Source organism: Pollicipes pollicipes, unplaced genomic scaffold (genome assembly GCF_011947565.3).
Source record: "Pollicipes pollicipes isolate AB1234 unplaced genomic scaffold, Ppol_2.1 Scaffold_4219;HRSCAF=4965_pilon_pilon_pilon, whole genome shotgun sequence".
Classification (NCBI taxonomy): domain Eukaryota; kingdom Metazoa; phylum Arthropoda; class Thecostraca; order Pollicipedomorpha; family Pollicipedidae; genus Pollicipes; species Pollicipes pollicipes.
Window position 1 is genome coordinate 35,202,467 of NW_023596448.1, and position 23,834 is coordinate 35,226,300.

General features: G+C 53.2%; 1 protein-coding gene, 2 non-coding genes and 1 pseudogene across 3 annotated transcripts; 3 read left to right on the forward strand and 1 right to left on the reverse strand.

Annotated features, from left to right (window-relative positions):
- Window positions 1–696: 696 nt before the first annotated feature.
- On the reverse strand, window positions 697–8,976 carry LOC119095889 (surfeit locus protein 4 homolog). Its single transcript, XM_037218748.1, has 6 exons — window positions 8,828–8,976; window positions 6,362–6,466; window positions 5,135–5,426; window positions 3,144–3,250; window positions 2,473–2,643; window positions 697–1,128 (listed from the first exon to the last, which is right to left on the reverse strand). The coding sequence occupies exons 1-6, from the start codon at window positions 8,876–8,878 to the stop codon at window positions 1,042–1,044; spliced, it is 813 nt and encodes a 270-aa protein (XP_037074643.1). The 5' UTR covers window positions 8,879–8,976; the 3' UTR covers window positions 697–1,041.
- A 374-nt stretch (window positions 8,977–9,350) lies between these two features.
- On the forward strand, window positions 9,351–18,756 carry LOC119095628 (60S ribosomal protein L7a-like; annotated as a pseudogene).
- LOC119096113 (small nucleolar RNA SNORD36) lies at window positions 18,059–18,135 on the forward strand. Its single transcript, XR_005094011.1, has one exon. It is a non-coding gene; the product is annotated as a small nucleolar RNA SNORD36 (small nucleolar RNA).
- LOC119096116 (small nucleolar RNA SNORD36) lies at window positions 18,435–18,511 on the forward strand. The gene has a single exon (XR_005094014.1). It is a non-coding gene; the product is annotated as a small nucleolar RNA SNORD36 (small nucleolar RNA).
- Window positions 18,757–23,834: the final 5,078 nt, after the last annotated feature.

Sequence of the window (23,834 nt, forward strand, 5' to 3'; positions counted from 1 at the left end):
TGCACAGAACACTGGCGCATAACCACTGATTAGCCGCCTCGGGGCCGCATCCAGCCGTCCCCAGCGGCCGAACAGCTGACTGGTCAGCCGATCTGCCACCAGTCAGCTGACTAGTCTGACAGCGCCCAACAGCTGACTGCGCCCGGCTGCCAGACAACAGTCGAGCGGGCCAGAGTCCAGCCACGAGCACCGCCCCTCACGCAGCTGGCGTAACGTTGCAGCTGGCAGCTGGCGCCAGCTTTTCCCCGACAGATATTATCGCAGGACTCTCCTTGACGCCCAGCCTGCTGTACAAACGCTTGTATCGGTTTGCCCTCGCTGGGCTGACTCATGGCGTGGTTTGTTTATAGTGCGGGATGCTAACGCCGAACGACACAAAACCCGCTTGCAGACGGCCAGGCAGCCCTACCCTTGACAGTTGGTGTCCAGCAGTTTTACCACGTACTTCATCATGTCCGCCTGCCAGCCGCGTTACCGTACAGCGACGACCACCGTGGAACCCACGTGCTGAAACAGTCGTCAGCGTCTTCCCGCGCTTTCGATTTTCCCACCGCTCAGCCGAGCCGCCCCGCTGCATGACACCCAGCGCAAGCCGCAGCTCGTGCCAAATACCACGGCGCTCGTCTGCTCAGAAATAGCCGGTTGCCGGAGCCCCGTCGTCGATAACGCTGCAGCCCTCGCCATTAAAACAACGTCCACGTTGGTGTGATGTATACAACTCGCTTCAATTTTTCGCTTTTAATACCAAAAATACCTCCATAAAACATCGAGAAGAGACTTAAAACAGCAATAAAACGGGACAACCGCAACAGCCCAAGCACACCAATACCACATACACTGGCAGACAGGGTGGCACGCGCTCGCGCCCGGCTGGCGCCGCCCCTTTGGCGGAGAGTGACACTGCGCCGCGCCCGCGCCCCGCCATGCCGCCGGCTGGCGCATAAACTCTGTCCAACGCGTAACACGGCTGTTGCGCCCGCCGGCCGGCGCGTGTTAAAAGCGACCGCGGCGGCCGCTGGTTAAAATGGAAGCGTGCTTCAGCTACCACTCCTTCTTGTGCTCGTCCATGGAGACGCCGCCGGGCCCAATGGAGACCAGCATGAGCAGACCACCCACCACCGACAGAGTCTGCCGGCGGAGAGAGCGCGTGAGGGCGCAGCAGGGCATGCAAGGCCGACCCCACCGGTCGCGGCAGGTGTTACACTTGTAGGGGAGGATGGTGTAGCGACGGGAGAACAGCGCCCGGTGCACGCCAAACACCTGGGAAATGAGCTTCGGTCGAGGCCGACAAAGCAGTGAGAGGGGCTGAACTTTGGTCACAAGAGATAAACGGAGGCTTTGCTCAGGTTATTTAGCTACAACAGATACAGAACACAGCTGATAAGGCACAGGGCGAACACAAGTAACCTGGCAAAACGCGCGGCTACAAAAATGAAATAAACGGGAACGGAATGAAACTACCATGTGACATCACGTTTTTACACGCGGCACTAAACCGTGATACAATCAAACGCGAGAGTACCCAGACGCCAGGGCCGGGGTACACATCACCATACCCCCCCCCCCCCCCCCCCCGCCGGCCATACTCCCATCCCAGAGCCCAGCACGGCCGACCCAGCCGGGCCGTGACGTCACGTCGGCAGCGAAAGTGGCCGTTGCCGCCGAGGTCAGCCGGGTCGAACTGGGTCCTCTCGCCGCCGCCCCCCCCCCCCCCCCCGCCCTCTGCCCGGGCCGTGACTCGGCCAATCCGGCGGCAGGACGGCGTGGCCGAGCCGCATCAGCCCACATCTCATGGACCTACGGAGACACGCCCAGAGGCCACAGACGGGCTCTACTGAAGTTTCCCAACACGGTGCGCTTCATAAATAATTAACGCAAGGACGCGTTCGGACGAGGACGATTTGCAGGTTCAGACGATCCCCTCCCTCTGAGATTTTTACGTGCGCTCGGCCACCTAGCGCATAAATATCTTCACCTGCGCCCTAAATGAACCGATCACGAAACGGACCGGTTTACGGCAACACCCATTCAAACTCGCTCCCAAGCAAATGGAATTCAAATCGCGGAGAGCATAATGCTACGACCCAGCCGTCGCCAGCCCTTACAGCTCAGAAGAACGTCGATATTTTTCCTCGGTAAGAAATCGTCCCCAGAAACTTCGCGACAATTCCACGGGAATGTTTCCCAGGATGCCCTGCCGTTGCCTAACGGCCTCCCTCCCGCAGTTTATAAAAGTCGGGCCGTGCAGCGTCTCCAGTCAATGGCGGGAACCCCACCCGTCCGAACGCACGACGACCGTCACCGTAAATTATCCGACCAGCTACAATTGACAAACACGCGCTGGGACGAGCGTCACACACGGACGCGTCAAAACATTAACATACTGGGCCATCCCATCCCGCAACGTCACAAGGCGCCGCACGGCACCGCAGCACGGCGACCACGGCAGTAAGCGGATCCCCTGGGCCTTACCTGGAAGAAGTCGTACTTGAGGAAGTCCCGCATCGGCTTGTAGGAGGGCACGGACCACCATGCGTTGACGTAAAAGTTAAGTGCCATGAGCCAGGCAACTAGCAGCAGAGCAGAGAGCTTTGTCTTGTAGCCGATCGTCACCAATACCATGAGTACGGAGCCGATGATAATCTGAAGACACGACCTTGACGTTACATGGCCATCGATGGATGAGCTTGGAGAGCCGACCGCGGGTCATTTTACGACAGTATTGGGCCAATATAAGGCCACATTGGACACACCTGGGGGCCATTCTGCGCCGCACGGGGTCCATATGAAGAGAAGGGGCGTACTGTGACGAGCTCGCAGCCTTCGACGACCGATCACCCCGCCCGAAGCACACCCGTTGAGACGTTGCAGGCAGAGACGACGCTTTGCTTCAGGCGTCACACGGAGACCTCCGCATTTGGTCAGCTAAATGGCCGCACAAAGTATGCAATAACAAGTCTCCCACGTCGTCAACAACCCACACAAAGAGCGGGGCCGCTCCAGGGACCTGACACTCTGACTAGGAAGGATTATTACGAACCATGAACTCGGACACAGCGACAGGGCATTTACAGTTGGCCTCTTCCGACTCCCGTAACCGCTCGCCGCCGACAAAAGAGAGGGTCGCCCCGTCCGGAACGCACCTGCACAATCTGCATCGGCGACACCTCGAAGCGCAGCAGGGTCAGGAACATGAACACCAGCAGAATGCGCCCGGCCAGCATCAGGTACGTCTTCTGCTTGTTCTCTCCTGCACGTAAAAACGCCGCCGGTAAGAGCTATATCTCACAACAGGCAACCCGAGGCGACTGATACGAGCATGGCCAACACGAGCGACGACGTCCATTGTAATGACAGCATGGTTCCGGGTAACCTCTCAGTCAAATGCTCATCCCATAAAGCGTCCCGCGACATTTTGCGACAGCCAACGAGGTTCAGCTTTCCGCACCGCGCAGCAGCGGCCAGTTACAAAATACCGGCGTGAATAATAGCTAACAACCGCTACCGCAAACGGTCGTCATGAACTTAACGATGGCAATCTTAGGGTGTGATAAATATCCAACGCGGTCTGGCATGACGAGAACGCAACATGACCAGGGTCCAGCAATGAGACCGGTTACGCCATCGGTAATGGCAGCCGGTCACCACGTCCTCAATTTCCTCAGCACGAGTCGGCATCCAGCTGGGGGGAAACTGTGCCCGGTTTTCCCAAACCAGTTTACCGTAATCCGGGCGCAGGACTCGCCGACCTCCGCCACAAGCCCATCCCCACGACGCCGAGCGTCGCCCCCCGGCCCGGCGGCCCGGCGGCCCGCCCCGCGTGGTCCGGGGCGGCCGACCGGCTGTGCGTGCCCCCGGACCGCTGGAGGTCAAGGTCACCTCACGGTCCGCACGGCGCAGACTCGGGGCGCAGCGGTCACGGTCGACCCCCGACCAGGCTCCACGTCAACGGGATGTGTAGAAAAGCAACACCACATTTGGCAGGCGGAACACGGGCTGGGGGGGACCACACGCATGACAGGATGACCAGGTTACCGGCGCACCAGGATTGCGGGAGGTGACCTAGCGCGCGAGATGGCAGGCAGTGCGTAAGTTGGCGAGAACACGGTGCGGTTCTCAAACTGCGTCAGATTCGCCGCGCAGTCATCCCACAGCATTTATGCGATCCGTTGCTTGATTTAAGATACATTTGAAGCCCTCCATCCCCACACGGAGGAATGCAGGGCGCGGAAATCCTGCCGAGCTACGCAAATTTATGCACTTGACTAGCGCAGTTCTCAAACAACGATGGGTGTGGCTGTTCCAGTGTTTTAATTCCATGTTATTTGAAATCCCCACATGACTTGGCGATTTTACGACCGCTTACACACAAGTTGCGCTAAGCGCATTTTGACGCTGCCGGTCAGAGTCGAAACAATCCCCAGATTAGTGCACCTGGGTCACTTCGATGCCAGTCATACCCGGGATAGACCGGCCCCTACCGCCCGCCAAATAACTGGCCAAGTCATGCGATTCACCACACGGACAACCAGCCCTATTATTAACCACACTGACACAAGCCCTCACTTTGCTTTTAATACCGCGACCTCCACTCGGGCACAAACGACAGACGGTCCCCGGTTGAACGCTACAGCGACCATATCCCTGGCTTCAGGCACTAACCGGCACATGTTGGTACCAGCAGCTGCCGTGCTGGTCGGCCCAAGGCCCCTTAAGTCACCTATGCGGCGCAGGACACAGACAGACAGACAGCTGCCGCGCTAGCCGGCCAAGGCTTAAGTCACCTATGGATTGAACTAGCAATGCCGCCGGATAAAAATCTTACCGAAGCGGGAGCCGTTCGATCGTTTGTCCTAAACCCTCCTTCAAACACCCTGAAGTGAATATACCCGTAAAGATCGTGACGGAGCTTCTTGCGATCTCACGTTGCAACACCCGCCCTTCCAATCCAACCCCCCCCCCCCCCCCCCCCCCCTCCACCCCACACACACACTCGGCCCACACTGATCTCAACGGTCCCCAACAGTAAGCCTTCATCCCTCCTATTCCATACACTCGACTGCGGCGGCCCCCGGCTGCGGCGTCCCTCCATTCCACACCTTGGCGCCGCTCGCGGGCGTGGCCGTCCACTCACCGAGGCTGGGCACACCGGCGAACAGGCTCTTGCCCTCGACGCGGGTCTCGGCCAGCACCAGCAGCAGAGCGCCGATCAGCGCCAGGTTGCGGAACAGGAACTGCGCGTCCCACAGGATCTGGTACGCCACCGTCTGCACGATCACGATGCCGAACAGGATGCCGACGGCGATGTCGACCTTGAGGCGCAGCAGCACCATGGCCACGCCGCCCAGCTGGCCCACCAGGTTGACGAAGACGAAGAGGGCGGCCAGGAACCAGCCGCAGCCCCACGAGATGTCCATGTACTCCCGCTGCGGCGGGACGCGAAAGGTCAGGCGGGTCAGAGAGGTGAGCGCGCAGGGTCGGGGGGAGGGGGGGGGGGGGCGAGCGGGGTCAGACAGGTCGGGTGGTCAAGCGGTAGGAGCGCAGAGGGCCACAGGTAAAACTGATCAGAGTGCTAGGCAGCTGGACTGACGGGCCGAACCGGTCCGGGCTTCAGCGCCATGACGGTGCACTAGCGCTAGCCGCGTCATATGAGGGGAGGGGGGGGGGCGATATAGGCCCGCGACACAGTAGTCCATTGACTACATCCACCACATCAGGACGGCCAACACGCCGACGGAGGCGACTCTGGGTGCCGTCCAGAGAGGTCACAGGCCAGCGCCCGAGGTCCCAGGCCAGCGTCAGACACCAGCGCGTCCCATAAGCGGACCATCGTATCGCAGACTCTTGCAACCCTCCAACACGCTTCCGACACATCTTTGCCGGGAGGGGGAGGGCACACGTCTGACAGTGCGAACACCTGACCCACCATTGTGGGCACTCTGCGGCGATCCCGCCCACTAGCCGCCTTCACTGACCGAACGCGGCCACAGCATGGGCCGGTCAAAAGCAGCACGCAGAAAAGCCGGCAGACGCGTCAGAGGTAACGGAACAGTCGGTGAGAACGGACGCACACAAAACAGCGGTGGCGGAGGGTGGGTCCGAGCCACTGGCGACGTCTGCCGCGTTGAGTCGAAATATGACGATGCCTTCTAACTATCCTCTCACTCGCCAAGTTTGATCGCAGTTCTTTAAAAAAAAAATAGGCCGCCGCTGTCCCCATGGGGACAACTCTATGAATCTCCATGCCATTAATTCCACGCCTGAACCAATCCCCAACAGAAAAGACTAACCGGGGGACCATGTGCCGGCAGTGAGCTAGTCTCTCCAGTGACGCACCAGGCGGACAGGGAGGCCTGCTCACCTGCTCGTTCCACTGGAACCACATCCGCAGGCCATCCTCGAAAAATGTGCTGATCAGACAGAAGCGCGCCACGTGAGGTAAAATATGCTTCGTTTTGCGTAAAACCTGGAAAGGAGAGATCCGTGTTGACATCAAATGAGCGTGATTAGGAGATCAACTTTGGGGATACTCAGGGATCAACTTTGGGGACATTAGGGGATCAACTTTGATGGACATTAGGGGATCAGCTTTGATGGATATGGGAGACTGCTGACATGATGATTGTGACAAGACAGAAATACTGGGCAAATATACCCTATCAGAATGTAGGGTACACCCTAAGTAGAATGTAAGGTACAAAACACAAGCATGACAACAATGAACATGCTGCATCCTCCAAAAATTTGCAAAATAATAAATCTGAAATTGCACAACACACAACTAGCCCCAGGTGGTCTAACACTGAGAACTGAGCACTGCATGCAAAAATTGAGCATGTTCAACATCTTTGTTGCAATTATGGGTACAGGGGTATGAATAGTGCATTATACAACACTGACATAGCTTCAAACAGGTAGGTATGGAGTGTGCTTTGGCACACACCACACCTTGGCACAAGCAGTTTGGTCCAGAGTCAAAATGGACAGCATGAAGCACAGTTCATATGATGAAACAAGATTACCACCTACAATCTTTTCAGGTGTTTTCCCTTTCACAGCTGGAGTCTGCACAGCTGCACAGTTTTTCAATATTGACTACTCAGGTGGCAAACATTTCAGTACTTTTTTGTACTTAAGTACTTATGCAGTACTTTCTTGTACTTTGACATTTAAGCTTGAGGCCTGTTGGCCATTGCCTCTCTCTTGCTCAAAATCCAGCCAATTGGCATCAAACTGGGCAACAGTCAACAAACATCAGGCATCACAAATGGCACTGGGCAGTCCGATGCCTGGGCTCCAGGTCAAAGAGATCAGCACAAACACATTCAGTGTGAAGGCTGCCAGCCCCAGGATTGTGGCAGCACAAATTTGTATTACATCTTGGCACCAAGACCTACTGAATTAATTTTGGAAAACCATGACAGACAGGTGGCAACTATTGGAGATATATCAACTAAACCTGAAAGATGCCTTGAATGGTTTACAAGGGGAAATGAGAATGAAACTTTTAACTATAATGTCTTTCTTGCCCAAGAGAAGCTAGCAAAGCCAACGAGCTGTGGGATATACAAACAGGTTCCATGGATTTGTTTCAAGGTAAGCCTTCATGAAGATTTAGCAGAGGTCCACTTATGCAGCGCTTGCACAGCAACCACAACAATCCTTTGAAACCTAGCTGGCTGACACAAATCTTGCTCAGCAACTTAATCAGAGATCAGATAGCTTGTAACCATTTCCTTTCATAAATCATAATATTTTATAACTTTCATCTAAAAGTGGATAATTTAGAATGATCCTTTTTGCAAATATGACAGCACTGTCAAAAAATTGGTTTAAATGGATATCTGCTCCTGTTTGATCACTTCTTACATGTCCATAATGGTCCATTTTCTGATCAGTTTTAATGTTGCCATGTTACCTTGCTAAAGTCTTGCCCCACTTTGATAGATGCTTTTTAAATCTTTTTTAATTCGAACCTTTTAGTTTGCTCTCCTTCACAGAGATGCAAAGAAACATAATTTGACTGAACAGCTTGCTTGCAAATTTGCTAGATTTAAGCAGCAATCCTTTTGCAGAAATGCAAGCAATGTTGTTGAAAACTGCATTAACCTGCCACCACTGAATGAGCAGATACCAACTTCTAAAAAATATAATAAGCTGTACCTGCATTCCATACATATACATTATGCATAACCACAACATATGCCTGAGCCACATAGGGCAGATACCAGCATTTTTTTATCATCCACCTACTGACAAAATGTGAAGAGTAAAGAACTGGAAATCTGGCACAATTTACTTGATAACCCAGTGGAAATTAGGTGTTTATGCCTCATACTTTATTATGGACATGCATTTGGCCACCAGGTCATACCTAATATGCCTCATCAATCTGTGCAACTTAAGATGGTAGAGTCATTCAACTGCCAGCTATTACTTCAAGGTACATTTTGCATGTTAATTTACCCATTACTTCCAGGACAAAAAATTACAGGTTTCAGTCCTATCTGCAGCAAAATAGAGTGGCCAAATGCCAAAAGTACAGATATATCCAATTCATACAGATGGTTTTCAACATAAACACTTCCCCTAGCAGACTGAACATGTAAGCCACCTCATGCTGCAGCACCAAACAATCAAACCAATGGCATGGTGTTGCTAAATCCCTAATGATAAATAACGCAACAACCGACTTAAGTGCACGCATGCCTAAGAGGCAAAACATACGCGCATATGTACATCAAAATTAATGTTCATAAGCATATATTTAAGGAATAACCGTCACGAACCGGTCGAAATCCATAAGAACATAGTGAATTTTGCTTACCTCATCCGCGACATCCTCAGCTTTTGATAAAAATTCTTTTTGAGTCGTCATATTGCTGAAAGTCCGGCCGACCAGCGTCACGTCAGCCGCAAAAGGCTGAATTGGGTCGAAACAGGAATTTTGTTATGACATCACTTTCGACATCGTCTGCTGAGGCGGTTGTCTAAAGTTTCTTGACTGCAAGGTATGTTGAATTTTTAATTATCCTCTGATGAAACTGGATTAGAACAGGGCCAACATTTGGGGAAAATGAATGAATGATCAAGAGTTATTACATTTCCAGCTTCCACGTTTTTATCGATTAATGATGGCAACCTTTCTGCAGATGGCTCTTCTTTTGTTATCGATAAGGATTGGTATTGATACGTTCAGTCTCTCAAAAATCAGTTTGGAGCTAAAGCAGTTAATAAGAAGTAATTAAATTCTGTTGAAAGCTATTTTATTATTAAGAAAGAGGAGGACGAAGGGGGAGTTATCGATAAGAAGGTGTAATCATTTTCGTCACTTCGGGTCACTTCCTTTTCCGTTATCGCGGGGCGGCGTTGGGTCATCCGGGCAAATCTCCGCGATTCAATATGGTTGGAAAGAAGGTGAGCGAATGCTGGTAGTCGAAAGGACTGACAATAACATGGCGGGAAGCGTTAACTTGTCGTACTTCGTTGTTGTTTCACCGCCAGGTGTGTGTTGACGGCTAGGACAGCCGCACCATTCGGGCGGACTATGTCGTGTTAGCGTCGATGTTTCCGCGTACGCGAGTCCTTTGGCTAGGGCGCACTTGAGGTGGGGTTGTTCAATAGTGGTAGCACTGCTCGATTTTCTGTATAACATCCACACTGTTTAAAAGGAGTAGTGATGGATGCCCTTCATAACCTGATCCGTCCTGCAGGGGCAGGGTTTGGTTTCACGGTATCATGTGTTTGCATATGCAGCAAAACCGCCGTGATTGTATTGGGCGCAAACATCAGCGCTGATATATCAAGGTATGGAACAGGTTCCAATATATTAAAGTTAATAAAGTAGTGTAGGTACATTGGTTAACTGACTGGTGGGCATCATATAAAAGGTTAGCCTTCTTGGATAGTCTTTTCGGCTTTTTTTTACTTGGGTACCTGTATTGCCGACGGTGGGGAGAGAGCTACGCTGGCTGCAGGGTTTCTGTACTGCCATGATGGAGAAATGCTGTTAGGTATCAGCCGACTAGTGACGTCACTGAAAATGGGTTTGCATCGATCGGGGTTCTTTTGGGCCGACTGAAGGCTACAAGGCATTTGCTGGCGATATGATGTCACTGGTATTCGACTGGATATGTGACGTCACTGGTGGTGAGGCTTTAGGGCTCTTTTGGGTGCAATGAATGCCGTAAAGCATCACCTGACGATATGTCGTCGCTGGTATTCAATGAAACATCAGGCGCAACGGGCCTTATTCCATCTTTACCTTTCGTACCTGTCTGCTGCAAGCATTTGCGTGCCGAATAAAAGCTTGACCGAATCACCTGAATGTGTGACGTCACCAATCATCACTTGATACGAGTGCACTTAGGCCCCACAGCTGCGGTGTATCATGTTCCGTGAAATATCACTGGGTATCGTGACGTCAGTGATATTCGACTAAATATTGGTCGCAACAGGTCAAGGTTCATTTTTAGCTTCGTACGTCTACTGCAAGCACTGGCGTGATGAATAAAAGCTACCAAATCACGTGAGTGTGTGACGTCACTGGTCATGCATTTTATGGATCTTTGGGGGCCAACCGAGGGCCGTAAAGCATAACCTAATGATGTGACGTCACTGGCATTCGACTGTGTGTGATGTCGCTTGTGATCAGATTTTAACGGCCTCTTTTGGGCCGACGAAAGGTCATACGACATTACTGAAGATGTGCCGTCACTGGTATCCGAATACAATTCAGGCGGCCATGGCCATGCTCCATCTTTACCTTTGGTACCTGTCCATTGCAAGTATTTGAATGCTGAAGGAAGGGTCTGCCGAATTACCTGAGTGTGTAACGTCACTAACCATTAATTTGTATAGACTGTTTTGAACCCACTGTAAGCCATACCACATCACTGACCATGTGACGTCACCGGTTTTCGTCTAGGTGTCATGCGCAACAGGCCATGCTCTCTCTTTGCCTTTCGTACCTGTTTACTGCAAGCATTCGCGTGCTATATCAAGGTGATGCTGAACCATCTGAGTGCGTGACGTCACTGGTCATGAGTTTATACAGGTTCACTTGGGCAGCCCAATGCAACAAAGCATCATATCCTGTAAAGCATCGCGGGATGATATGACGTCACTGGTATTCGACTCAACATCAGGCGCAACAGGCCATGTTCCATCTTTACCTTTCGTACCTGTCTACTGCAAGCATTCGCGTGTTATACCACATCATTGGTTAAGAGTTCTTACGGGCTCTTTTCAACCCCCTATATGGTATAATGCTTCAGTTGACGATATGATGTCACTGGTGTTCGACTTAACATCAGGCACAACATGTCATGTTCCATCTTTGCGTTTCGCACCTGTTAAAGTATTGGCGAGCCTAATGATGGCTCTGCCGAATCACCTGAGTGCGTCATCATGAGTTTTTACAGGCTATTGTTGGCCGAGTGAAGCCATTAGGCATCATCTAACGATATGTCGTCACTGGTAATCCACTAAGTGTGTGACGCCATTGGTCATGAGTTTTCCCGCGCCTTTTTGGGCCGACTTAAGGCCATTAGGCATCAGGTAACGATATGACGTCACTGGTATTCAATTAAGCATCAGATACAACATGTCATGTTTCATCTTTACCTTCCGCACCTATCTACTGCAAGTATTCGCGCGCCACGTAAAAGCTCTGCCCAATCACCTGAGCGTGTGGTGTGACTGGTTATGAGTTTACGCGGGTTTACTCGGGCTGACTAAAGGACATCAAGCATCATCTGGCGATGTGACGTCACTGGTATTCAACTTAACACCAGGTGCGACAGGCCATGTTCGTCTTTACCTTTCGTACCTGTCTATTGTAAGCATTGACACGCTTAAGGAAAGCTCTGTGAAATCTCCTGAGTGTGTAACGTCACTGGTCATGAGTTCTTTACGGGCTGCTTTTTGTACCTATAGGGTACAAGACATCAGTTGACGATATGACATCACTGGTATTTGACTTAATCTCAGGCGCAAACAGGCCATGTTCCATCTTTGCCTTTCGCACCTCTATACTGCAATATTCGCGCGCTACATAAAGGCTCTGCCGAATCACCTGAGCATGTGGTGTAACTGGTCATGAGTTTACGCGGGCTTACTCTGGCTGACTGAAGGACATCAAGCATCACCTGACCATATGACGTCACTGATATTCGGGCTGTGGCCCAGACTTATGGCCGCTAGGCGGCGCCCCTTGATTATTATTTAGCCATCAGGGCATTCCGGACCGTAGCTGCTCAGGGGCGCATCCTGTGATGCCGGGCGGAATAGCTTTGCATATACGTCGGTTGTGGGCTGGGATCACCTTTGTTTTGTGTTTACGTTTGTTCAAAAAATTTTAGTCGTTGAAACAGCCCGTTGCGTTTGAAGTTTTTACTTAATGGTGCGCACAAAAAAATTAGTGTGCTTAACTATGTGCATCTCCCACCTCTGCTGCGGACTCCGTAGCCGTAGGTGGCCAAGTGACCTCCTAACCAACTGATGATCAGTGACGTCACATACTCAGGTGATTCGGCGGAGCCTTCATATAGCACGCGAATATTTGCAGCAGCCAGGTACGAAAGGCAAATTGGAGCATGACCTGTTGCGCCTGATGTTTAGTCGAGCACCAGTAACGTCAATGTCGCTGATGCATTATAACCTAAATGGGTTCAAAGGAGCCCGTAAAACTCGTGACCAGTGACGTCACACACTCAGGAGATTCGACGGAGCCTTCATTCAGCACGTCAATACCTTTAATAAACAAGTACAAACGGTAAAGAAAGTACGTGGCATGTTGGACCTGATGTTAAGTCGAATAACAGTGACGACATATCATCCTGTGATGCTTCACGGGAGGTGTTGCTTTGTGGCCTTGGGCGGCCCAAGTGAATCCGTATGAAGTCATGACCAGCGACGTCACCCACTCAGATGATTCGTCTGGAGTTTAGTCGATTACCAGTGACGTCATATCGTCAGCTGATGCTTGATGTCCGTCAGTCAGCCCGAGTAAACCTGCACAAACTCATGGCCAGTTACACCACACACGCTCATGCGAATCGACAGAGCCTTTTGTAGCGCACGAATACTTGCAGTAGGCAGGTGCGAAAGGTAAAGATGAAACATGGCTTATTGCAACTGATGTTAATTCGAAAACAAGTGACGCCATAACGTTGTCTGATGCCTAATGACCTGAACTCGGCCAAAAAAGGCCCTAAAAGCTCATGACCAGTGACGTCATACACTCAGTGGATTACCAGTGACGTCATTTCGTTAGCTGATGCCTTATGGCTTTCGCTCAGTCAAAAATAGTTGGTAAAAATTCATGACCAGTGACGTCGCACACTCAGGTGACTCGGCAGAGCCATCATTTAACGCACCAATACTTTACAGGTACGAAAGGCAAAGATGGAACATGACCTGTTACGCCTCATGTTAAGTCGAACACCACTGACATCATGTCGTCAACTGATGCATTTTTCCCTATAGAGGGTTCCAAGGAGCCAGAAAAAACTCATGACCAGTAACGTTACACACCCAGGAGACTCGACAGAGCCTTCATTCAGCACGTCAATACTTGTAATAGACGGGTACGAAAGGTAAAGATAGAACATGGCCTGTCGCGCCTGATGTTAAGTCGGACACCAGTGACGTCATATCATCAGCTGATGCATTATACCGTTTGGGGGTACAAAAGGTCCCGTAAAAAGCTCTTGACCAGTGACGTTACTTACTCAGGAGACTCGACAGAGCCCTCATTCAGCACGCCCATACTTCCAAGAGACAGGTACGAAAGGTTAAGATGGAACATGGCCTGTCGCGCCTGGAGTTTAGTCGAATACCAGTGACGTCATATCGTCAGCTGATGCTTGATGTCCTTCATTCAGCCAGAGTAAACCCGCGTTAACTCATAACTAGTTACACCACACGCTCAGGTAATTCGGCAGAGCCCCTGTGTCGCGCGAATACTTGCAGTAGATAGGTGCGAAAGGTACAGACGAAACATGGCTTAGATGGAGCATGGCCTGTTGCGCATGATGTCTAGTCGAAACCCAGTGACATCATATCGTCAGCTGATGCCTTGTGGCCTATAGTAGGCTCAAAGTGTGCAAATTAATGGTCAGTGACGTACACACTCAGGTAATTTGGCAGAGCCTTCCACGGCAATGCTTGCAATGGACAGGTACCAAAGATAAAGGTGGAACATGGTCTGTCGCGCCCGAAGTTCATTCGAATACCAGTGACGTCACATCTTCATCATTGCCGTATGACCTTTCGTCGGCCCAAAAGAGGCCGTAAAACCTCATGACCAGCGACACGCACAGTCGAGTGCCAGCGACGCCACATCGTTAGCTGATGCTTTATGGTCTTTAGTTGGCCGCACAAAAAAATCCGCCAATACTTGCAGCAGACATGTACGAAAGGTATAAATGGAGCATGACCTGTTGCCTGATGTTCAGCCAAATACCAGTGACGTCATTGTCGCCAGCTGATGCCTAACGGCATTTCGTCGGTCCTATAGGGCCCGTGGAAACCCACGGCCATTGACGTCTTACAGTCGTACAGCAGTGACGTCGCTAGCTGACACCTTGTGGTCTTCAGTTGGCCGAAAAGCACCGTTGGAACTCATGGCCAGTGATGTCACACACTCGGGTGGTTCGGCAGCTTTCATCCAGCACGCCAATGCTTGCAGTAGACAAGTACAAAGGTAAAAATGAAGCACGGCCTGTTGCGCCCAGTATTTATTCGAATACCAGTGACGTCACGCTATCCGGTGATACTTCGCGGACCACGACACACCGTGGTCGTGGGGCCTAAGTGCACTCGTATGAAGTGATGATTAGGGATGTCACACATTGGGGGTAATTCGGTCAAACCTTTATGCGGCACGCAATGCTTGCAGCAGACAGGTACGAAAAGTAAAGATGGAACGAGGCCGGCCGCGCCTGATGTTCAATCGAATACCAGTGACGACACATGGCCAGCTGATGCATTACGGCATTCAGTGGACCCAAAAGAGCCTTACATACTCACGACCAGTGACGTCACATACCCAGCCGAATACCAGTGACATCATATCACAAGCAAAAGCCTTATGGCCTTCAGTCGGCCCGAAAGAACCCCGATCCCGATCGATGCAAACCATTTTCAGTGACGTCACAATGTTAGCTGATGCCTCACAGCTTTGCCCCGCACGACAATACTCGAAACCCTGCAGCTACCGTAGCTCTTCCCTCCGTCGGCCATACAGGTACCCAAGTAAAAAATTACCGTCTTTTCAAAGGTAGTAGGTGTAATTGAGTATAAAAAGGCTTGTGTGCATCATTGCCTTCAAAGTTTAGTTGTTTGCAGCAAATATGTGAGTCCTCCAGAGAGCTAGAGATTGTCATTTCATGTTGGAGGATTTCAAGAAATTCAGGTATTGTGATGATTATTTCAAGATATTTTGCAGGAAGGTGTTGTGTCTGAGGCTGTCATTAATTAAGGCCAGCACTACCTATCAGAATAGGGAGCTGAATAAGAACTCAGGCCCATATTTAGACCCAATATGCAAATTGGTATCTGAATATAGCATGTGTCATCAAACTGTGAAATAAAAAATGGCATACTAGTGGCAGTGCTGGTGGTATGCCAGCATGTAATCAGAAGACTGCTGGTTGATGGTGGGTAAATGAGTTAGATAAGCGGTGAGTCAGCAGAGTATTGTGCAAAGGCTCTGTTGCGGTGGTAAAAGGTTAGGATGGTTGGTTCAGCTTAGGTTATCTGGTTGAGCATAGTCTGTATTTCTTGCTTTGTGATATTAATTATTGATATGCTCAGCACAAACAGCAAACTTGCAGTCACTGTGCACCATGTAGAGCACCCCTTCCTCTCAGTGGGGACGAAATAGACAGGGTGTGTTTTTCCAGCAGATCATAGATAATTGGCCAGTGTTTAACAATTTTCTGGAATGGTATTTGGCGCTACTCACATGGCAAATTGCCCCAGGTCAAGACAAAATGCATCATTGCTTTGCATAGCCATTAACCTTAAGCTGCACGTGGAGACATCTGGGAGATAATTTTTGGACCAGCAAAAGTCAATGGAGAATGCGGATGATTATCTGAGATAAAAAGTTGTTGGATTATTTATATTTCACCAACATGGTCTAAATATGCCACCTGCAAGGACTTGTGAGTCAGGGCAGGGATTAGCAACCTTTGTTTCCAGCCCTCCAATCTTGCCAGTCTTGCCACACCCCATTAGGTCTGCAGGCAGTGATGCAGGGACCTGGGAGGGAGCCATCTAGGGGATGCCTTAGGTGACCACCCCAGGAGACAGCCACTTGGCATCACATTTGTGTGTTACTGGCCTGAAACCGAGCCAGTCATGTGACAGGTGTTGAGGGTTGACGTGGACAAGCTGCATCAACAACCATCAGGCATGGGGCCATGTCTTGGCTCACAGGTGTGAGGTCTCTGGTGTTGCGCTTTTGGCGCACTGATCCACACATGGTGTGCAGGTTCCTGGCGGCACAGTAGCATGTGTGCTCCCCCTTTATTGGGCTCTGATCTGGACCTTGTTTGTATCTTTTCAGAAGAAGGGAAGTCTTGCCAAGAAGGGCAAGAAGGTGGCTAATCCGCTGTCCACCAAGAAGGTAGAGGCCAAGAAGGCTGTCAACCCCCTGTTCGAGAAGAGGCCTCGTAACTTCCGCATTGGTGGGTTGATTTAGTTTTAAGGTACCAAACTGATTTCAGTACAGTTTTTGTTCAATCATTCTCTAGGTCTATGATGAATTATCACTGCTTTAAGGCAAGCCACTAGTGAGGCAGTGCCATGCTAGATAGCATGCCATTGAAAGCAGGCATTATATGCAATGCAAACCATACATGATGTCATGCATAGTTCACCTGAACGACAAGTGTTGAACACATTCCGTTTCTGACGCTGCTCGTCCCACACCGCGTGCCCGCCGCCTGGTGCCGTGTCTGATGCCGTGCCCTGCTGCCCACCAGGTGGCGATATCCAGCCGCGCCGCGACCCGACCCTCACTTCGTGCGCTGGCCGCGCTACGTGCGCCTGCAGCGCCAGAAGGCTGTGCTGCAGCAGCGGCTGCGCGTGCCACCGCCCATCAACCAGTTCAAGCAGACACTGGACAAGCAGACAGGTGTGCATTAGGCCCCGCGCGCCCGGGCGTGCGATGATAGCACGGAGCGCCGGAGGACCGCCGCCGGCCGCGACCCGGCCTTCGTGCCCCCAGCCGGGGTTGCGGGGGTCTGACGGGCGCCGTGCGGCCGGCCCGGCACCGTCCTGGCGGCTCGGCTCCACAGGTGGCGCCAGATCTGCCCGCGTGCGACGCGCTGCTGCACTAGGCTCCGATGGGAGCCAATGATGTGCGAGATGTGCACTAGGCCCAAATGCGGGTAATGATGTGCTGGTGGTGCACTAAGCCCCAGTGTGGGTCATGATGTGCACTGGTGCACTAAGCTCAAACATGGGCAGTGATGTGCAAATTTGTGCAAAGCAGCCAGGTAAAGTGCTCTTCATTCTCAGTTTTTGCATGGATGTGCTAGTTCATGTTGAGAGACTAAATGTTAGGTGATGACACTTGCAAAGCTCCAGGAGTCAAATGACTAAGCTATTCCACAAGGATCTCTGACAACACCTGGTGCCATCTACTGGTCGACATGCCTCACTACCTGCTTTAACTGCACCCCCAACCCCATAGCCACCCAGCTGTTCAAGCTGCTGGACAAGTACCGGCCTGAGTCGCGCCAGTCTAAGAAAGAGCGGCTGCGCGAGCGTGCCAAGGCTCGCGCCGAGGGCAAGGAGGACGAGCCGACCAAGCGGCCGGCAGTGGTGCGGCAGGGAGTGTGCACTGTCACGTCACTGGTGAGCAGTCCCGGCCGCTGTGTCGGCGGGTGCGAGGATGGGGTCGGACAACGTCGCCGGGGTTACGGGCCGGGCTCGGGCTGAGGTGGAAGTCCACGCTGGGCATTGCATTTCAAAGGTGGCGGCGTTGTTTGATCCCTCCGCGATGCCCGTGCTTAATCACTGCGGCGTCGCCGTGCGTTTTGTCTGGCTATGATGGGATGAATTTCTTCACCCGACGACCTCGTGGGGAACAAAATAACGAGCTTTTTAACACTGAGCACACCATGACCAGCTGCTGTGCGCGTGCGCTCCGTCCGCTCCCGGTGCTTACGACGGCGTGCTCGGCCGCCGCCAGGTGGAGCAGAAGAAGGCGCAGCTGGTGGTGATCGCGCATGACGTGGACCCGCTGGAGATCGTGCTCTTCCTGCCGGCGCTGTGCCGCAAGATGGGCGTGCCCTACTGCATTGTCAAGGGCAAGGCCCGGCTCGGCCAGGTGGTGCGCCGCAAGACGTGCGCCGCCTCTGCCTGGCGCAGGTGAGGCGCAGAGGACGTGGAGGGGGGTGGTGTCAGCGGGCCGGCGATGACCATGATGGGATGAATTTCTTCACCCGACAATGCCGTGGGGAACCACACAATCGAGCTTTTAACACTGAGTACGCGTGTCTGCTGTCGCTCTTTCCTGTCGGCGTATGGGCGAGTTATAACCTCTGTCTTGGCCACCAGGTGGAGTCGTCCGACCGCAACTCGCTCAGCAAGCTGGTGGAGGCGGTCAAGACCAACTACAACGACCGCTACGACGAGATCCGGCGTCACTGGGGTGGCAGCTTGCTCGGACCCAAGTCTCGCGCCAAGCTGGCTAAGCTGGAGAAGGCCAAGGCGGCTGAGCTTCAGAGCAAGGTTTAGGCGAGAGGCTACCGACCAATACACGGATTATTGTTGGAATGAGCTGTTTGCTTGGGGAGGTGGAGCTGTGATGGACGGAGCGGCGGATCAGATAGGCGTCTGACCGGTCTGGTCCAAGCAGATCCCTGAAGGTGCCGGTCGTTTGAGCGGAGCTCTGGGGTGGGTCTCATGACCACAAGACAGGAAGTGAACAGAAACTAATGTTGCGAAACTGGCTGAACGGGGAAACTAATGTATTGACCAGTAGGAGAAACCGACCGAGCGGGCATGGCTAATGTTGCGAAGGTGGGGAAACTGACAGAGGTATGGGAAGCATCGGTGGCATATTTGGTGCTTAGATTATTGACGGCCTTGCCTGACGGAACTGGGTGGCGTGGTACGGGCGCTTAGTACCACACCTGACAGTCATGCTGCGTGAAGTGCACACAGTGTCCGAACGGAAGCCCGAGTGCAGTGTTTCACCGCGGGGTGCCGGTGCGTGCAAATGCAGGCGCAGCTCAGCGGCTGCGACAAGTCTTATTTGGCCGTATGCGTGCCCGGGCACCACAAAGCATCGCGAAATGCAGCATCGATTGCGTGCTGGTGAAACTCATCGGTAGTTTTGCACTGACAAGCTGCGCGGGAGCCGGGTATCAGTGGCCCCACGCGAGTTGCTGTTGTCGCCCGCGGCCGCTGCGCTCTTGCGGCGCTAGCGTCGCCGTCGGCTTGACTTGGGGGCAGCGCGCCGGTGGTGTCAGACCGTGGAGTGCCGCCGACGGGTTGGGGTGCGGTGGACCGGCGGCCGGTAGTCATGGAAACGTGTTGAGTCGCACGACGCGCGTGGATTAGCGCTCGTGATCGATTGGTGGACGGGGGTTCTCGTGAGCGTTGGACCGGCCGACAGGTAAGTCGGAGGCGTGCTGGCGCGTGCTGAGCTTCTGGCGCAGTGACATTTGGGTGATGCGTGTTCTGGCATGAGGTATCGCACATTATATGTGGTCGTGCCGGCTATTGGTCTTCCCTGCTGTTTGGAGGTGGTTAGCGTGGTAGAGATCACGTTACTACATGATCATCATCGGAGCCTACAGACCCCTATGCCAGCGGCGTGGTGCCGTCCTCACTGTCCATCGTGTCATTATATCATGTCCGTGCCTCATCGAAGAACGACGACGTCACTTTGGTTCACAGGCTTCGACCCTGACGATTAACGATGTGCTTGGTGACAGTTCCTCCTTTCTTGATCCCAAACAGCTCTTTTCGTTTTTAAAGGATATTGATTTTGAAGTCATTTTCACACCGTACTAATTAAGTAACAGCATAGTTATGGGCGCAAAATGACCACTGCAGTCGACGCGCCTGAAAACTCCAATGAAGAACAACAACAACATGATCATCATCACCACATTGTACGAGATCGTTAGCGTAGGGGAGATCACGAACCGAAATGATCGGTTCGGGACGTGCCGACCACAGAGATGCGGCCCCGTGAATTGACGGGTTGGCAGGTGCAATCTGAGGGTGGTCAGTTGGCTGACCCTTCGCTCGATGAGTTATCGGAAGCGATCGTGGGCGGCCGGCCGGGCATAACGAGAGTATGATGTGACTGGTGTTGACCCGGCGCCTGGCTTTGGAGAGATCTCGGCTTTGGTTGGACTGGCTCGATTGCGTGGAGTCGTCTGAGCCCTGCCGGTGTCTCCCCTCGTGTTGCATTGTGCCTCTATCATGACGCTCTACACTCAACGCCAGCCTGACGCCCTGTGCTAGTATTAAGTCTCCCGGTATGTGTCCAGGGCTCTACCTGCCAGCTTTGCGCCTTGTCGCCGCTGCGCGGTCTCTAACAAGGCTCAGTGGTGGGCCGACATGCGTCGCATGACTGACTTGCAGCCTCGTAGTACTAGGGCACCAACGAATACCGTTGGCGAATGTATTGGCCGCTTTGTGATGGGATATTTTCATTCTCAACATGTCATTGTTTCCATGAATATGCCATCACTGCCAAGCGTGACTGGCAACTGGGCGTCCCCGCCAATCCCATTATTTCCGCCAGTCCGTGCGCCAGAGGTATCGTTCAATGTCAGTCGGTTTTGCAATGCGCCGACCGTCAACGAAAACATTACGCCGCGTTCTAACGATGAATGCTCAAAAAGGGGAGTTTCCCATCGTCATTATCTGGCCGCCTTTATGTGGAGCATGAGGCGCGGCGCCGGTGTCTGCGCCTCCACCTGTTGGGGTCTCAGCGGCAGTGGCGCACGCGCCACCCGTGTGTCCAGACGCACCCGCCGTGGCCATCGTGGAACCGTCAGAAAGAGGAACCATCAAAACGTCCAGGATCGCAGGGTTCAGTGTTCATTCAGAAATATCGCCACGGGCCCGCTCTGCTGTGGAGCATGTTGACGCAGCATACGCGGGGTCGTGGTGTGCGTGTCGCTGTCGTTGGTCAGCTTCTGCGTAATTAAGCCGACAGTAGACAGCGGTGCCATGCAATGTCCTCGTGAGGGCTGTCCAATGGCAAGACACCATCAAACGATCCCTACGGCAGACGCAACCTTGCTCAGCTTGTGAGGCTGATCAGCCGTGCTGGCGGGGGTGTGCGACCCTAGTCCTTTAACCGGCCAGTGTGAGGGCATTGACATTTGGAAAGAGCACGCTGTCTCTAATGTCGCCAGGACTGATGCGTGTTGGAATCGTTGACCTTTCAGAACAGCTAGTGAAAATGTTGGATATCAGCAGATGCGTAACTAGTTCCCTGTGCATATCCAGCCTCCCTGTTATCTACCCTCACAGTGACGACAAGGAATCTCTAGGGTCTAGTTCAACGCTAGCCTCGGCTGTGCAGTATGTCGGGATGCATTTTTCTATTACGACATCCCAGTTGTCCCTATGCAAAAGCTGCCGCGGCACAAATGGGCAGGTACACCTCACCTGCTCATAAACTTGTTCCGCGCCAGCGTTTGCGAGCCCTCGCGATGGCTTCGGTGTCCGTCCTGAAACACCCCCGCCGCCGCCGCCGCCACCGCCGCCGCCTCTCCGTCCCCGTCCCCAGCCCTCCGGGCGCTCCCCCCCCCCCCCCCCCCTCTGCCGCGCCTGGTCACGGTCTACATCCGCAGTCTGCGCCGCCCGCGAGCGGCACCGCCGCCTGGCCGACACGCCCAGAGAGATTCCGCCGAGCCAGGTGAAACTGCAAGTGCCGTCAACGCTGCCCGACGGGCGGCGAGCGCCGAGAGCGGCTGGCGAACAGCCGCGGCTGCCGGCGGCCCGTGGGCGTGGGAAGGTCTGGTCCGGTGCTGGTGGCTGCGCAATGAAAGCGCCGCGTGCTGGGAGGTCACGCGCCATTGGGCTTCGTACGGAGATCATGGGCTGGCTGAGATGCCTTCGATGCGACAGTCGCAGCCAATCGGCATGTTTGTGGCTTCGTTTCGATGACGCTTGCGTGATTCGTTCGGTGCTGAAACCCGAACGTGTCTCCGGGCGAAAGCACGTACATTCATTCATTGAAAACATTTTGCGTCAAGCCATAACGGCCTGAAATCAGCCACGGCCACTCTTCTCAAACCGTCAACGCACCTCCAGTCCGCGGCTCCGACAGTGCCCGCACGTTCGGCCGCAGTGGTCGCTCCCGTGCTGAGCCGGCGGCCGGGCGGACCGTCCGGCCACCAGGCGCGGCCGCGGGCGGCGTGACCCGCCGTGACCTGGCGTGACGGCGCGCCGCCGGGCGTGACACTCTCTCTGGGGGCGGCGGGTTGTGACAGCGCGTGACACTCGGCGCTCCTGATGAAACGCTGTCCGGGTAAACGGGCGACGCGCGGCCAAAATGGCACCCGCCGGCCTCGCAGAGCAGTGGGCGGTGCGTGGAACGGTCGCGGCAAACGGCCGTGACAGTGCGGTTTGGATTGCTGTTGGCTCCGGCGATTGCAGAGAAGATCACGTAACTGTTATGCGGGCTGGGAGAAGGCTGGAGATCCTTCCAGGTGCGCAAGCAACTGACGGTGACGACCAGAGCTAGAGGGGTGCCGGTAGTGTAGTGGTTAACGCGTCTGCGTAAACCACTGCACGTCTGGGAAACCAGAGGCACGGGGTTTGATTCCCAGCGGTACTCACCTTTCCTGCCAGGGTGAGAGGCAGGCGGAGCCATATAGCCTCAGCAGCTGAGTGCGTCGTAAAGCCCCAATGACACGACACCAGAGCTAGAGCAACAGGCGGAATATTGAATAGCTATGACGTCCGTCACTGTCCACACTTAAGCCGTGGCAGCGAGTCATTTCATGGTCGTGCAAATATCCGCACTTTGTGCCCGAATCGTTACGAATCATGCGGTACTTAAATGCAACAGCGTCCTTCCTTCACGTGAACCTGGACATATGGCCTCGTTCGGTTCCTTGATGTTGATTATAGGTTCTCTTGCGAGAGTAACCAATGGTAGCCCTCCCCCGCCCCACATCAGGTCTTCCATTTATGGTCATAGTTCTTACCGTCCGCAGGTTAATATTTCTGATAACGAGAAGCGCTTACTCTCAAGGTTATATTGGCTGGAACTGGTGGTTGGAAAGAATCTCCTGCTGTTTAGATGGCCCACGTATCTCGCCGCATACGTGCATATACCAGCGTTGAGTCCGATTCAGTGAAGTCCAGTCCGGGCAACAAAACACAAGAAAAGAGGACGGGGTTTAATTCAGTTGTTTACACCCCGCCAATGGTGAACTACAGGTCATATGAATTTTCCAAGACACATGTGCACTCACATATACAAAGGGACATATCATGTGCATTAAACAATTTGACACGCCCCACGGGAAGGAGGCGTCATTCGCACTGGAGGGTCAGCAATGATTTTAAGCGCGACGCCTCAGCAGCCAGACACACCGATCGGCGTCGGGGCCCACGCTGCTCAGAGCGCGGGCTCTCCGCCGTTGAGAGCGCGAGCCCTCCGCCGTTGAGAACTAGGATCCTCCGATGTTCAGGGCGCAGGTCCTTCGCCGCTCAGAACTCAGGTCCTCCGCCGTTCAGAGTTATGACCCCCCGGCGTTCAGAGCGAGCACCCTCTGCCGTTAAGAGCTAGGACCCTCCGCTGTTCAGAGCACAGGACCTCCGCCTTTCAGAGC

Bases quoted from the DNA above. Each gene is read 5' to 3' on its own strand.
- LOC119095889 (XM_037218748.1), bottom strand. From the start codon at position 8,878: ATGACGACTCAAAAAGAATTTTTATCAAAAGCTGAGGATGTCGCGGAT. The intron at 5,427-6,361 runs GTGAGCAGGCCT...GTCCCGCCGCAG, and splicing joins GGTTCCAGTGGAACGAGCAG to CGGGAGTACATGGACATCTC. The intron at 1,129-2,472 runs GTAAGGCCCAGG...CTCCGCCGGCAG, and splicing joins TCAAGTACGACTTCTTCCAG to ACTCTGTCGGTGGTGGGTGG.